The 16047-nt window shown below is 39.4% G+C and overlaps 1 protein-coding gene across 8 annotated transcripts in view; it reads left to right on the top strand.

Moving 5' to 3' along the window:
• Nucleotides 1-15847, top strand: part of COL8A1 (collagen type VIII alpha 1 chain) — a 226385-nt gene extending 210538 nt beyond the window's left edge. For 7 of the 8 annotated variants that reach the window (XM_069065369.1, XM_069065372.1, XM_069065370.1 and 4 more), the window contains 2 exons: nucleotides 4781-5099; nucleotides 10101-15847. In XM_069065369.1, the coding sequence (XP_068921470.1) occupies nucleotides 4784-5099; nucleotides 10101-12007 (2223 nt within the window). In that variant the 5' untranslated portion in view covers nucleotides 4781-4783 and the 3' untranslated portion in view covers nucleotides 12008-15847. The remainder of the gene's footprint in view (nucleotides 1-4780; nucleotides 5100-10100) is intronic. The other variant, XM_069065374.1, reaches the window with a different exon arrangement.
• The last annotated feature ends 200 nt before the right edge of the window (nucleotides 15848-16047 follow it).

Below are 16047 nucleotides of genomic sequence, written 5' to 3'. Positions count from 1 at the left end.
TTGCCATCTCCTTCTCTAGCTCATTTTATAGATGAGGAAACTGAGGCAAATAGAGTTAAGAGTTAACATTACAGAAAATGCTATCCACTTCCAGAAAAAGAACTATAGAGTCTGAATGCAGATTGAAGCATACTATTTGCTCTTTTTTTGTTTCTTTTTTTCATGGTGCCTCCCATTGGTTCTAATTCTTCTTTACAACATGACCAATGTGAAAATATGTTTAATGTGAATATATATGTAAATCCTATATCAGATTGCATGTTGTCTTGGGGAGAGGAGAGGGAAGGGAGGGGGAGAAAATTTGGAACTCAAAATCTTATGGAACTGAATGTTGAAAACTGAAAATAAATAAGTTAATTAATTTTTTTTAAGAGAGTTAAGACTCACCCAGGGTCACATAGCAAATAAGTGTCTAGAGTCAGATTTTAGTTCAGGAAGATAAGTCTTGGTGACTCCAGGCCCAGTGCTCTAACCACTGTACCATCTAACTGCCAAGTGTCAATAAAATGCCAGGAGCTCTGGCAAGACAATCTACAAATTTACCATATTCCAGAAGTTGTTTCTGTCATATGTGGAACAGTAATTTAGGCTTTGGTAACTTAGCTGAGTTTTTTCTCCCATTTCAAAACAACCTTGACTTTCTTAACTTTATAATCAAAGCCTTGAAAGATCGTTTCATAAATAGAGATCACCATGTTAGATCAGAGATAATATTTCATGCCATGACAGAGGGCATGAGTTCAAGCCCTAATTCTTCTACTCACTAGATATGTGGCCTTAGATGAATTAATTCAACTTCAGCTGATTCATCAATAAAAGAATGGGTTTAGGGGCAGCTAGGTGGCTCAGTGAATAGAGCACCAGCTCTGGAGTCAGGAGGACCTGAGTTCAAATTCGGCCTCAGATACTTAGCACTTACTAGCCATGTGAGCTTGGGCAAGTCACTTAACCTCAATTGCCCTGCTTTTCCCCCTCCAAAAAGAAAAAAAAATGGTGTTGGATTAGGTGATTTCTAAGGTTTTTTTTCTGTTCTTAACTATAGTTGGATGTCATTTATACCTGTTGCTTTCCCACAACAGATTTGACAAGTGAACTAGAAAAAAATATTCCATTTATGAATGCATAACTATTATTACTTCAATTTTTTGGTAGTCTTTTCCAGCTGAGACACAGCAATTATAAATTCATTCAATGAATAATAATCAGTAAGTTCTATCTCCTATCAATTTATTGCTATGTACTTTTTTATCTTGGTGAACAAAATATTCCTAAAATTGATAACTTAAAATTACAGAATTGAGAGTTTATCAGATATCTATTTGTTCTGATTTTCCAATCAAAAAAGATAACATTATTAAACTTAGAAATATTTCAAAGCAGTAAGGTTTGTAATTGAGATTTCTATTAAATAGATTAATGAATACGTATCTGCTGACATTCTTAATATTACCAAATAATAGAACGACATAAATGATCCTAAAGAATGGAATAAAAAGAAAATATTAGTGTGAGAAATCTGGGAAACAATGTCCCACCAGAATAAAATTCAAGTTGTTTCTAAATAGTTTTCTGTAGGATACCAGTTTTAACAAATGTAAAGATTTGGTTCCCTTTGAATGAACATTGTGGCAAGAGGCCATAGTTTCATAGGCTTTATATACATCGCTATTTTTTGAGTTTCAGGATCCATAGAGTATAAGAAAAGAAAGCACATTCCCAGGGTTTAATAAGTACACTTAAAAAAAAGTCACAGAACAAGTTCAACAACATGGATTTCGTCTGCCATCTAGTGGTCATCTACTCGGATTACGTTTCACCATACATAAGGAAATACCATCAAATTTCCAAGGCAGCTCCTTTCTTCTTTTATGAAAAGGAGCTTCATATAATTATATAATTCATATAATTTACGTTAGGGACTATGTGTCCATAAACAAGTAGGTAGTGAAATGGATGGAGTGCCAGACCTGGAACTAAGAAGCCCCAAATTCAATTTGGCAATCAGATACCTACTAGTTGTGTGATCCTAGGTAAGTCACTTAACCTCTGTTTGCCTCAGTATCCTCATCTGTAAAATAGGAATAAACAACTCCCAGGGTTGTTTTAAGGATAAAGTGAGGTAATATTTGTAAAAAGCTCCTAGTACAGTTATAAGCGTGATATACAGGGTGCCACAGTAAGGTAAGCAACCCAACTGGTTCATGTGCCCATCTTCAGGCCATCAAAAATCAGTGTATTGCTATATTAATTACCAAGGGGCTGTAATATCCAAGCTGCTTGTTTGATAATGCTCTCCTTGAGTCAACAATTCAGCAGTCAACTCAGTTTCTCCCTGGAACTTATATGGGGAAACCTCCCAAAAATCTGCTGTCTCAACATTGGTCACGAAAGGACACTCAGACTGCAAACACATAAACCACTCTCTCCCTAACTTCCCCCCAATCTCTATAAGCAAGCCACAACAGATTTGAGTACTAGCACTGACTAGGTTTAAAATTTAGCTAAATAATGATAAGAAATAGCACATCTTTAATATGCTCTCTTTTTTTAATGACCCCTACATCCACAAGACCCAGGTACTCAGCATACTGTGGTCATGTAGTATATTGAACAGAGGGAAAATAAAAGGAAAAACTTAAGCTCTCCTATAGACTTCTGCCTCTAGTCACCTCCCCAAATTCCTCTTGCTTATCCTAGTTTTTTGGGGTATGACCAGGGAATTCCTAAACCTCATATTTACCCTATGTTAAGGAAATCAGGGGAAGAGAACTATGTGTGTATGAGAACCCTGCTTCAAGCTATATATAAAGAAAGGAAAGCTAGGGAAGCCTGTAGGATCTATGAGAGGCTACCCACACCTGCATCAAGATCATTCTCATTCTGGGGCAGCTAGGTGGTGCAGTGAATAGAGCACTGGCCCTGGAGTCAGGAGGACCTGAGTTCAAATCCAGCCTCAGACACTTAACACAAAAACTAGCTATGTGACCTTGGGCAAGTCACTTAACCCCAGTTGCCCTCCAAAAAAAAAGGCAAAAAAGAAAATTCTTAAAGATCATTCTCATTCTACCAGTCCTTGATTCAACAAGCACCTAGATTTTAAAAGAGCTCACTCTCTTGAATATTCAGGCCCTTTTCTCCTCCTCAGGTTCCTAGTCCCACCTCAGCTCTAAGAGCTGGGTTGTCTTCCCTTTGGTCTTAGGTCCTCTCCCTCTGGATCCAGTCCCCTCAGATAGAGTCTTAGGTTGAATATCCAAGAGCCTCGACCTCTTAGAATTTTGTAATCCCAAATTTAACTGCCAGTCATCCCTACATGTTAAACAGAAAGACTCAGTACAGTGCTTCTCTTCTCCCCACTCCCAGGACAGCCAGGAAGTCTTTTTCCTAAGGACAAGCAGAAGGAAACTCCAGACCTATGGACCCTTGGACCACATTTGTCAATTCCCAGTTTCTTTTAGAAAGCTTCTTACACATCCTGAGCACATACTTAACTATTCTCTTTCCTTCTGAATGATACTATTTGCCTTCAAAACAAAACATGTGTAATTCAAATAGATAAGAGGGCAACACACTAGCACAGATTTCATATTAAAATAAATAGTATTTACTTGTAAACAGTGTTTTCAGCATAAATCAGACACCTATCTGATATTTTGAATTTACTTATAAACTTTTCCCTTCATGGATAGTTCGAAGGTAAATTTTAAATTAGTGATTGAACTCTAATTATCAAAAATCATTTAAGCAGAAGTAATTATTTTTTTTCAAGTCTATAGTTTTACAGATTTAGAAGCTGAGGTCCTTAGAGGTTAAGTGATTATCCAAGGTCCCCCAAAATTAATGCAATACACTTTAAGGAAGTTTTACTACAGAATTACAGGATCACAGATTTAGAGCTAGAAGAGGCCTCAGAGACCACAGAGTATAATTCTCTCAATTTGCAAGTGGACAGATTGAGTCACAAAGAGGTTAAGTGACTTGCCCAGGGTCAAACAGCTAGCAAGTATCTGAGGCTGAGGGGAGACATGGACTTGGTCTTCCTGACTACAAATCCAGCACTCTATCCATTGTACCATCTAGTCACCTTAATTTATCAAAATCAATTAAAAAATGGCATTTCACTCTAGAGATAATAGAAATAATAGCATCATACGTATTTTCTTTAATTAGGAAGGTTTCTCTTGTTCCTTGGTAGCCTGAATTTTCACACTTAAACGGACAGAATTGAAGTAACAGGTGACCTGTTCAATGGGTGAAAAAACTGACTTCTTTTTTTTTTATTAGCTCTGTCCATCTTCATTGGCATACTCATGAAACTACAGATCTTTCAAAGTATCATCATTGTTTCTTTTAAAGCTTAAATCCCAAGTTGGAGGAGGTCATTGGATCTTTTTTTTTTTAAAGCAATTGGGGTTAGGTAACTTGCTCAAGGTTATACGGCCATTTTTTTTGTGTGGGTGTTAAGTATCTGAGGCCGGAACCGATACCGGGTCTCCTGACTCTGGGGCCAGCGCTCTTACTCATTGGGCCACCTGGCCACCCCAGAGGTCATCGGATCTTTTTAAGGATTTTGCTCCCATCACCACCCACTGCCTCCATTTGCCAGCTCATGCTATTTCTTCCTTTAGCATGCAGTATCTCCTTTCACCCCCTTTCAGTCTCCTTTATAGTGACTTCCTGCAGAATTATCAGTTTCTCTGACTGGCTCTTTTAGACTATCACACCCCCAATAGGATCAGTCTTCAGATTTTCACAATGTTGACACGTCTCTTTCCTTCCACAGGTGATGGCTGTTCCCCTGACCCCTCTACAGCTACTGGGAGTGGTGATCCTCATTTATCTCAGTTTCATCAGGTCCATTCATGGCGGTGCCTATTATGGGATCAAACAGCTTCCACCTCAAATCCCAGCTCAGATACCCCAATACCAGGCCCTGGGACAACAAGTACCTCACATGCCTTTGGGCAAAGATGGCCTTCCCATGGGTAAGGAGATGCCCCCCATGCAGTATGGCAAAGAATACCCACACCTACCCCAGTATATGAAGGAAATTCCACAGGTGCCCAGGATGGGCAAGGAGGCAGCTCCCAAGAAAAGCAAAGGTAAAATCAATTAATCAATAAGTACTTGCTAAGCAATTACTGCATACAAGGCGAAGTACTAGGTGCTGAAGATATAAATTCAATGAATAGAAATCAATCCCTACTCACAAAGCACTTACATTCTAATGGGAAGGAGAGAAGTCCATATGTAAATACATGCAGCACAAATATAAAGTTAATACACACACACACAATTCAAGTGTATTGGAACTGACAACACTCGCAGATGGAGGGATCAGAAAATGATGGGTGGGATGCAGAAGATGATGCCTGAGCTAAATCTTAAGGGAAGAGAGCACTTCTCCAAAGCAGGCTTAAGGATGAAGTGCATTCCAGGCATGAGGGAAAGCCCCTGCAAAGAGAGCTGGAGTGTTTTTTTGTAAAGGTGAGAGAAGACTAATTCGACTGGATTGCCATGTGGAAAGGGGAGTACTGTTCAAGGAACTAGAAAGATGAGCTGGAGCCAGGTTGCCGAGGGCTTCCAAAAGCGAATCAGAAGAGTTTATATTTTATCCTAGAGGCAGCCTTTGGAGTTGGTTGAGTAGACTCCTTGTGGTCTTTCCTTCAGGAAAGTTCCTTTGGCTATAAGTATGCAACATGAATTAGAATGGGCAAAGTCAAAATGAATAACAACTTGCAAATTCTTTTTTTTTTTTAACAGTTGTTTATTAAGGGAATGCTATGGATAGACTACTGTGGTAGGTACTGGAATGAAAGATAAAGAAGACATTACCTCTGCTTATAATATAGTGGGGCCTCAGATTTCCTAATCTATAAAATGGAAAGGTTGGACTAGATAGAGCAGGAGTGGGGAACCTGTGGCCTCAAGGCCACATGTGGCCCTCTACGTCCTCAAGTACAGCCCTTTGACTAAATCCAAACTTCACAGAACAAATCCCTTTAATAAAAGGATTTGTTCTATAAAACTTGGACTCAAGTTCCCCACCCCTGGATTTGAGAGTCTCTGACTTCCCTTTGGTTTAGATCTATGGTTTCTGATCTATGTTCCTGAGGATAGAAAGGGTGAGAAAAGCATGTTTTGAATTTTACTTTTTAGTTTTCTGTTTGTCCTTGTAAAATACCTACAGAGTGTCAGGCACCGCACCAAGAACTGTACAAAGAGTTGTGTATTTGTCCTTCATTCTTGAAGAGGACCATGATATCGGGGAGATGATGACATGATCTGCAGTTGACTTTGATTTGAGTGAGGGAGAGCTGTGCAAGGTCACCAGCCTCACTTTCTCCTCCAGAGCCATCTGGGTCCAGCGGCCAGATATTCATCAGGATGACTGGAGATGGCCCAGCATGCAATGGGAGACCCTGGCCCTCTTAGGCTAAGGCCTTTTTAGGTTCTCACTTTCTAAAATAAGACACAATGCTTAGGGGGATTGCCTTTTAAAAAGAGAAAGAATAGATGGTTACTCAATCAACAAGCATTTATTAAGAGCACATATGCTAGGGGTGGCTAGGTGGCGCAGTCAATAGAGCACCAGCCCTAGAGTCAGGAGGACCTGAATTCAAATCTGTCCTCAGACACTTAACACAAAAAAAAATTAGCCATGGGACGTTGGGCAAGTCACTTAACCCCAAATGCCCTCCAAAAAGCAAAAAAATAAAAAAATTACATATGCTAGACTTTGTACTAAGAGCTGGGGAAGGGATACAGTCCCTTCCTTCAATGAGCTCACATTCTAATATGGACAACCATTGACATGAACAATATGCAAATAACTGTATACATGCAAGTTATATATTGTCTAAACTGAAGAAAGGCCCTGGGAGAGGGCAAGAGGAGAGACTGGAAGGACCTCCTACAGAGGCTGGGATTTGAGCTGATTCTTGAAGGGTGCCAGGGAAGGAAGTAGACAAGAGGTGAGGAGAGAGAACATTCTAGGCATGAGGGACAACCAAAACTTTAATGGATATCCAGAGATAGCAGGCATAGCCTGGATCCATCCAGCAAAAGAAGACTGAGGAGTGATCACACAGGTGGGAGGAAAACCTAGAGAGAATAATATCTCCAAAACCTAGATTATCCAGAAAAGAGGGTGATCAATAGTGTCAAAGGTTGCAAAGAGGTGAAGAAGGATGCGGACTGAGAAAAGGTCATTAGATTGGCAATTATGAAATCATTTTTTAAAAACTTGAATCAAAGGGAAAATGAATGAAAAATGCATTTATTAAGTGCTTACTATGTGCCAATCATTATACATTAGGAATATAAACAGAAAAAAGACTCAAGAAATTCATGTTTTATGGGGGGGGGGGGGAAGGCAAAAACAAAAGTTTAGCTAAAGGGTAGATGAAAAAATCTGAAATTCCTAAGGGAACACATACCAAGCAAGCCTACTTTCTTTATTCCCTGATGCTATAATTTAATACAAAGTAGTAAATTGACTTCCTAAAGGAGTATGTGACATACTAGCATGTGGAAAGTTACAGTCAATTCTTGGTTGTTTAGGGACTGATAATCCAAGCTATGGATTTGCTTTTCCTCCTTTTCCTACTAATGATTCTATTTTGGTCATTTCTGTACTGATTAGGATCAGTACCATACATTGAACAAAGAAAAATGAAGGAATGAGAACCACATCAAATCATTTTGCTCCCTGCTAGCACCTGTATATATAAAAGATATCATGATCAGAAATATATATATAAATAATACATAAGAGCATATGATAATATATGTAATATAATGTTTACACTATAATATGTGTTAATATATAAAATAATATATATAGTGATCAGAAATGGTCATTGCTGTTAGCCAGAATGTGTATTTGCTATTATCTCAGTATTTCATTTATTCATGACCCAATTTAGCATAGACAAACAAGATTTTTTACATTTTGAGTTTATTTCAATTTCATTACCATTATTATCATTATTCCTGTTGTTGATAATGATTATCACTTATAGTCACATATTTCATCTGCCTTTGTGCCTAAAATTAGGATTTTCACAAAGTATTACAATATTGAATTATCAAATTAAGGAATTTATGGAAGAAAGGTGCAATTTAGAAAACTTAAGTAAGTCTCTTTAATTCTAGAGAGAAGGGCATTGTGAAATATTATAATACTGTACACACACAACAGAATAATACTCATCTTTTGTGAGGAGGTATACATAATTATCAAAAATCCCAGCATATTAGTCTCACCCCAATGATGTACAGTAGAAAGAACATTGGTTCTGGAGTCAGAGGATCTGGATTCAAATCCCACCTCTGATATTTGGTTCCTGTGTGCCCTTGGGCAAGTCATTTCACCCACCTATACCTCAATTTCTTATTTGGAAAATTAAGATGTTAGATTAGATGACCTCTGAGGTTCCTTCTGACTCTAGATATATTCCTATGATCCCTATACTCAGAGTTGGGAAGATAGAAAATACATCTTCCTTCCATTTGATATTTTATTCATTCACTCATTTAAAAAATGCCTACTATGTACAAGACGTTGTGTTAGCTCCTTTTTGGTTCCTTTTAGTTTTGGGGTTTTTTTTTTCAATTGTTTCTGACTATTCCTGACCTCAGTTTTCTTGGCAAAGATACTGGAATGCTTTGCCATTTTCTTCTCCAGCTTATTTTAGAGGTGAGGAAACTGAGGCAAACAGCATTATGTGACTTTCCCAGAGTCACACAGTTAATAAGTGTGTGATTTGAATTCAGGATGATACGTTGTCCTGACTCCAGGCCCAGCACTTGATCCACTGGGCCACTTAACTGCCCATAAGACAGCTCCTTAGGATGATTCAAAGATAAGGAAACTGGATCTCTACCCTCAAAAAGATTATACTCTAGTAGAAGAGAGGAGATAAGTATACAAATGCATTTAATACAGAGTATGGTTCAATAAGTCAGTACACAAAGTGTTCTGGGAATTCAGATGAGGAAGCAATCACACTGTCTAGAAGGATCAAGGAAGATTCTGCAGGAAGAGATGCCATTGAAACCAAGCTTTGAAGGACAGAAAAGACAATGTATTCCAGATGTATGAATCATGAAGGGAAAGCTTGAGATGTGTCTCCCAAACAGTGAAGAGTCTAATCTGAAGCTTAATATAAAAGAAAGTCATAAATGGAAAGGTAGGCAAGAAACAGTTGAACACTAAATTGGGGAGTTTTAATTTTATTCCAAAGATAATAGAGAAGCATCAAAGATCTTTGAGCAAGGGATATGGCAAGATCAAAATTGTGTATTAGGAAGATTAATTTGGCAACTTCATGATGGTTTAGAGGAGAATGAGCTGGGAGGGAATTATGGCAGCTAAGACAAGAAATAATGACATCCCAAACTAGGGGAGGGACATTAATACTAGAAAGGAAGGGATGACTGTGAGAGATATAGTGTTAATAGAATAGACAGGTCTTGTCAATCAACTAGATTTGAGAGGGAGCAAAGTCGATAAATATTTATTAAGTACTGCCTATGTGTGGCACTGTGCTAAGCATTAGGGATACAAAATGAGGTGAAAGACAGTTCTTGCCTTCAAGGAGCTTTCAATCTAATGAAGGAGACATATGCAAACAACTATGTACAAGCAAGCTATATTTGGGATAAATAAGAAATAAAGAAGAGAGGGGAGATGCTAGAATTAAGAAAGCTTGGGAAAGGCTTCCTGTAGAAGAGTCAGTGATGGCTGTCATGTTTTGAGTGTAGGTAACTGGCTTCTTGGGAAGTCAGGAGGAAGAGCAGCATCATTTTACTAGCCAGCCCCCAAGGGGAAAAAAAAAAACCATCGGAGCTTTTCATATTCTAAAACTATGCTTCCATGAAGTGTCAGCTTTATTCACTGTGATGCTCTTAAAGTATAGCATTATGGTTCCTACTCTTTCCATCCTTGTTCATTATCCTACTAAATAAATAGTTTCTTAATTTAACTGAACTAAGCAGGGCCTCAACTTCACTGATATTAAGATTAATAGAATGGATCTCACCGTGCCTCTCTCTCTCTCTCTCTCTCTCTCTCTCTCTCTCTCTCTCTCTCTCAATAGAAATACCATTAGCCAGCTTAAGAGGAGAGCAAGGTCCCCGTGGAGAACCTGGCCCAAGAGGACCACCTGGACCCCCAGGTTTACCAGGTCATGGGATACCAGGAATCAAAGGAAAACCAGGCCCACAAGGTTATCCAGGGATTGGCAAGCCAGGTATGCCTGGAATGCCAGGAAAACCTGGAGGCGTGGGAATGCCTGGGGCAAAAGGTGAAATAGGACCAAAAGGAGAGATTGGACCTATGGGCATGCCAGGGCCACAAGGACCTCCAGGGCCTCATGGACTTCCTGGCATTGGAAAGCCAGGCGGCCCAGGGATACCAGGACAACCAGGACCCAAGGGCGAACCAGGACCCAAAGGACAGCCAGGACTTCCTGGTCTTCAGGGGCCTAAAGGAGAAAAGGGCTTTGGGATGCCAGGTTTGCCAGGACTAAAAGGTCCCCCTGGGATGCATGGACCTCCTGGGCCTGTGGGGCTTCCAGGAATAGGCAAACCAGGGGTGACAGGATTTCCAGGGCCACAGGGTCCTCTAGGCAAACCAGGCCTTCAAGGTGAACCAGGACCACAGGGTCCTATAGGTGTTCCTGGCATTCAAGGACCACCTGGTGTGCCTGGAGTTGGAAAGCCAGGTCAGGATGGCATCCCTGGACGACCAGGATTCCCTGGTGGTAAAGGGGAGCAAGGGCTGCCTGGGTTGCCAGGACCTCCTGGTCTCCCAGGGGTTGGAAAACCAGGTTTCCCAGGGCCCAAGGGTGACCGAGGTATGGGGGGTCTTCCTGGAGCTCTTGGACCTAGAGGAGAGAAAGGTCCTGCAGGTGCACCTGGAATGGGGGGGCCCCCAGGTGAGCCAGGGTTGCCTGGAATTCCAGGTCCCATGGGACCTCCAGGTGCTATTGGTTTCCCAGGGCCCAAAGGAGAAGGTGGAGCTGTGGGGCCACAAGGACCATTGGGTCCCAAAGGTGAGCCGGGGTTACAGGGTTTTCCAGGGAAACCAGGATTCCTTGGTGAAGTGGGACCCCCAGGCATGAGAGGTTTGCCAGGTCCAATTGGGCCTAAAGGGGAAGCTGGGCATAAAGGTTTACCAGGCATCCCTGGAGCCCCTGGGCTCATTGGACCTAAAGGGGAACCAGGAATCCCAGGAGATCAGGGTTTACAAGGCCCATCTGGAATTCCAGGAATTGGGGGACCAAGTGGTCCAATTGGACCTCCTGGTATCCCAGGTCCCAAAGGAGAACCAGGCCTACCAGGTCCTCCTGGGTTCCCTGGGGTAGGAAAGCCTGGGGTAGCAGGACTGCATGGACCGCCAGGGAAGCCTGGGGCTCTTGGCCCTCAAGGCCAGCCCGGCCTTCCAGGGCCTCCAGGACCTCCAGGGCCCCCAGGTCCCCCAGCTGTAATGCCTCCTACACCACCAGCCCATGGAGAGTATTTGCCAGAAGTGGGACCAGGGATTGATGGAGTGAAAACCCCACATGCCTATGGAGGCAAGAAAGGCAAAAACGGAGGCATAGCTTATGAGATGCCTGCATTTACAGCTGAGCTGACCACGCCCTTCCCACCAGTGGGGGCCCCAGTTAAGTTTGACAAATTGCTTTACAACGGAAGGCAGAACTACAACCCCCAGACGGGCATCTTCACCTGCGAGGTCCCTGGTGTCTACTACTTTGCATACCATGTCCATTGCAAAGGTGGCAATGTATGGGTCGCTTTGTTCAAGAACAATGACCCAATGATGTACACATATGATGAGTACAAAAAGGGCTTTCTAGACCAGGCGTCAGGGAGTGCTGTGTTGCAGCTGAGACCCGGGGACCGGGTTTTTCTCCAGATGCCTTCAGAGCAAGCTGCTGGACTATATGCTGGACAATATGTCCATTCCTCTTTTTCAGGATATTTATTATATCCCATGTAAATTTAAAGAAACAAAAAAAGGTAAAAAAAAAAAAAGTGAGAAAAAAAAGACAGCAAAAGAAAAAAAATGAAGTGACAGAGAAAAATCAAACACAAAACACATAATTGCTTCAAAGGGTTTATACTGTTGAAAAATTATATTTAAATGGAAGTTTGGACCATCATATACAAAAAAAAAGCCAAAAAACAAAAACAATAAAAATGCAAGTTTAATGTTCTGCAGAGCTTGTTATTAAAATGACAGAAGAATCTATGTATCACATTTCTAACAGATGTTCTTGTACCCACAGAAATCATATTAGCAAATATACATTATACACTTCCACAATACCATGCTTTCTAAAGTTCAGTCAAAATAGTTCATTATGAAGGATCATAGCTAACACAAGTCATTCATTCACATTGTTTACTTAAAACTACGCAAGAATAAATCTTAAAGAAGCATCAATGACCAAAAAATTCACATGCCGCATTTACTTGCATTGTTTACCCCATATTTTCACAAGTATTTTACTAGTGAAACACAGGAAGGGGGCAATTATGTAGTAACACTGACCTGGGAGAGGTAACCTGAGGCAATGTATACCATACAGAGGATGACTCCCTTCCAATAAGCTGCTGAGCGTTTGGCAGCAGGATTCTGACTCGGAGCAGGGTTGTCACTCAGTGGAAGCCACTGAATCTCTTAAGTAAGCACCCAGAAGATGTTGAGACGATATACTCAGCACTGCAAGAAGAGCTATGGAGGACACAAAAGGACAAGTCATGGGCTGTATCCTCAAGATGCTTACAAGATCACTGGAAAATGAAAATGGTGGTTAACCTGTTTATTACTGAAATATTTTTTTCCCCTGAGATTTCTTCCATATGTTTTGGTTTCTATTATTTCTTACTAAATCTAACTAGACCAAAAACAAAACGAAAACAACAACAAACCAACTTGAAGTTATTTGGGGAGAAAAGATATTGGGGTCAATGAAATACATGTTCCTCACCCCACCCCAGTAACCTTCAGACTGTATAATATTCATTAGCAGGTATCAATTGTATATCAAATGTATATTTATAAAAAAAAATAGCCACTGTGAAGTCACAGCCAGAGAGAAGACAAACCACAATTTCTCAATCACTTTTCAACGTCAAAGGGACTTTCTTGCCCATAGCAATAACGGTCTTAATTCAGTTCAAACTTTTTTAAGGTTACAAATTACCTTTAAAAAAAAAAACCTCAATCATTCCTTTACATACAGAGAAAAAACCTTTGGAATTATATGGAAAAATAAATTTTGATTTGAAAATCAGTCTCTGAAACTTAGAAGTAAGAGCACCCATGGTTTTCTGAAGTATGTGCAGAAACAGGATGTTAAGAACTGTTCTTATAAAAGTAAACTGCTAAAGACCCAATAAGAATTTCAGAGGACAATAACAACATGTGATTTTTATGCTGCCCTCTAGATTAAGAAGATGGCATGATAAAAGTTTACCACAGACTGATATACATGCCTTTCCATCTCTATACTTAATTTAGTGTTCTTGCATGACAGTGTGACAAAGTAGATAGAGAGATGTCCTAGGAGTTGGAAGATATATTCCCAGTATGGCAGAACCTGCCACAGCTTTCATTTTACTGGGATAGCCTTAGAGAACCAAGAATCATCTTCATACCAAGATAAGGTTTTGGATCAGGACCTTTATATATTCAAGTCCTGTTTCACACAGACACACACACATGCACACACACCTGGACAAATCACTGAAAACTCTAAAGTTGCTAATAAGCAATTTTAAATCTATAAATTGCAAAACAGTGTCCAATCTGCACCAGTAAGAGGACCTTCTTTTTTGGTAGTTAGTTCCCTACATCAATGAAAGTTAAAGAACTAGACCAAAAAAAATTTTTAAAGCCCCAACAATTCTTATTTCACTACTTCAAAAATCTACAATTTTATCAGTCTGGGCATCCTCTCCACTGAAAATAACCACTGTGAAACTGCAGCTATAAAGAAGACAAATAACCCTTTCTCAATAGCTTTTCTAGATCTCAGCTCCTCTAAATTTAATAGGTGATCTTCAAGAGCGCTGCCATTGAAAATCTCCTCACACTGCAGCCAGTATGGTGATAACACTCTGCAAACTTAGCTAGGTTGGTTTTCAGACAATGTAGTCCATCAGGCCCACAAATGAAGACTTCCCAGTATGGCAAAACCTGCCACAGCTTCCATTTTACTGGGATAGCCTTAAAGAATCAAGATAAGGCTTTGGATCAGGACATTCGTATAGGTTTCATTTCTTCAGAAAAGGGAAAAACACTTAAATTGCATCTAAGTAATCACCCAGAAACCTATAGACATGCTCAACTGGCCTATTTGTTAAATACAGAGTTTTAATGCAGTAAGATAACCTATGGTAAAGGAAATGACTTTAGGGGGTAGCTAACCTCAAATATCTTAAGATTATAGCAAAGTATAAACATACTGGTAACTTTATTGAGTTTCCACTATAGATTTGAGACTTGTCAGTAGTAAATCATTTCTTCTGGTCTCAAAGAAATAAAAAAGAGCCTCTTCAAATCTATTTCCTTCTTAGTATCCTATGGGATAAATAATGTGGAGAATAAAGACATTATATGTCCTCAAAATTCAGAATGTGGAAGAGAAGAAAGAAATGAGGGGAAAATATACAGATAAACATGGTATAAACACAGTGAATGGTGTATATGTCCAATGCAAGTGACTTCTAATGGAACTAGTTATAACTAATCAGTAAACTAATTTAACTAATCCGGAAAAATTTTCTTCTTGACCTGATGTACATTCTCTATGTGAGGTATAGAAGTACAGTTTCTTTGTAAGAGGACTGAAAATAAATGAATATATTGCCACAAGATAACTTATTCACTACTAGCTAAATGCCAAAGGTTTTCATTCAAAGAAGCCACAGTATTCAGTATCACAGCAGATATCATCTGATGGATATAAAGTTTTTATGTCTATTCTCTCAAATGATTAAAATGACAAGAATGTTAGGTTTTTGGTGGGACAAATAAACCACACACGGCACAATACAGATCAGTGTCCCATCTGGTGTATGAGTAGATGCATTCAAATTGACTTGAAATGGAGAACTGGGGCAACTCATTTGTGAAAGAGTCTCCATATATATATATGCATTCCAGTTAGTTCTCCACCAAAGTGGGGAGAAATTTCCTAATCAGTTGAAATGAAATTTTGCTTATCAGAATCATTGATAATAGTTGCTTCCAAACTTATTTATTGGTTGTGATACTTATTTGCCTAAATTTGTATATTAGCAGGCATAAGCTTCTAACTTGTAGATGATGGGGAGGGAGAGGAAAAATCCTATGCAAGTACTGTTTGTTCTACAATGGTGCTAATCTCAGAGCAAAATGATGAATTTTTTCACTTAATTTAAAAAAAAGAGTTTAAAATAGTTATCTATATGTCTGTGTTTCCCCTGTAAGTGTTACATGTTATACTTTTGCTTTGGTGTAAAAGCAGATTTAACATGAATATGTTCTGAACCATAATCTCTATTTAATTCAAAATTAACTAGAATTTGACGATAGAAAAATGGACAAAAACTGACATTACCATTATTTAAGTACAGAGTTTTAATGCAGCATGATAACCTATGGGGAGGGAAATAACTTTAGTGGGTGCCTAACCACAAATATCTTGCAGAATATGTCAAAGAGTGAAAAGACTGGTAACTTTATTGAGTTTCCACTGTAGATTTGAGACTTGTCAATAGCAAATCATTTTTGTATTTAAAATTTTTGTACTGATCTGAAAAAAAGTCTTATTAAATATCTTTAAAAGTACTCTTCTTCTTTTGTTTGCCTTACTTAGTATTATTGGAACCCCACACAGTCCCTCAACATAGTACAAGTATGACCCATATGATAGGATTGGTCTTAGAGTTAGAAGACCTTTGTCCTAGTCCTGACACTTACTAGACATGTGACCCTGGTTTTCTCCATCTGTTAAAGTGGGATAATACTTGATTGGTTCCTGCTGTATA

This window comes from Petaurus breviceps, unplaced genomic scaffold, assembly GCF_028583685.1.
Source record: "Petaurus breviceps papuanus isolate PSGF00001 unplaced genomic scaffold, PetGlider_PUasm1.0 90683, whole genome shotgun sequence".
Classification (NCBI taxonomy): Eukaryota; Metazoa; Chordata; class Mammalia; order Diprotodontia; family Petauridae; genus Petaurus; species Petaurus breviceps.
This window is presented reverse-complemented; position numbering and strand designations above follow the sequence as displayed.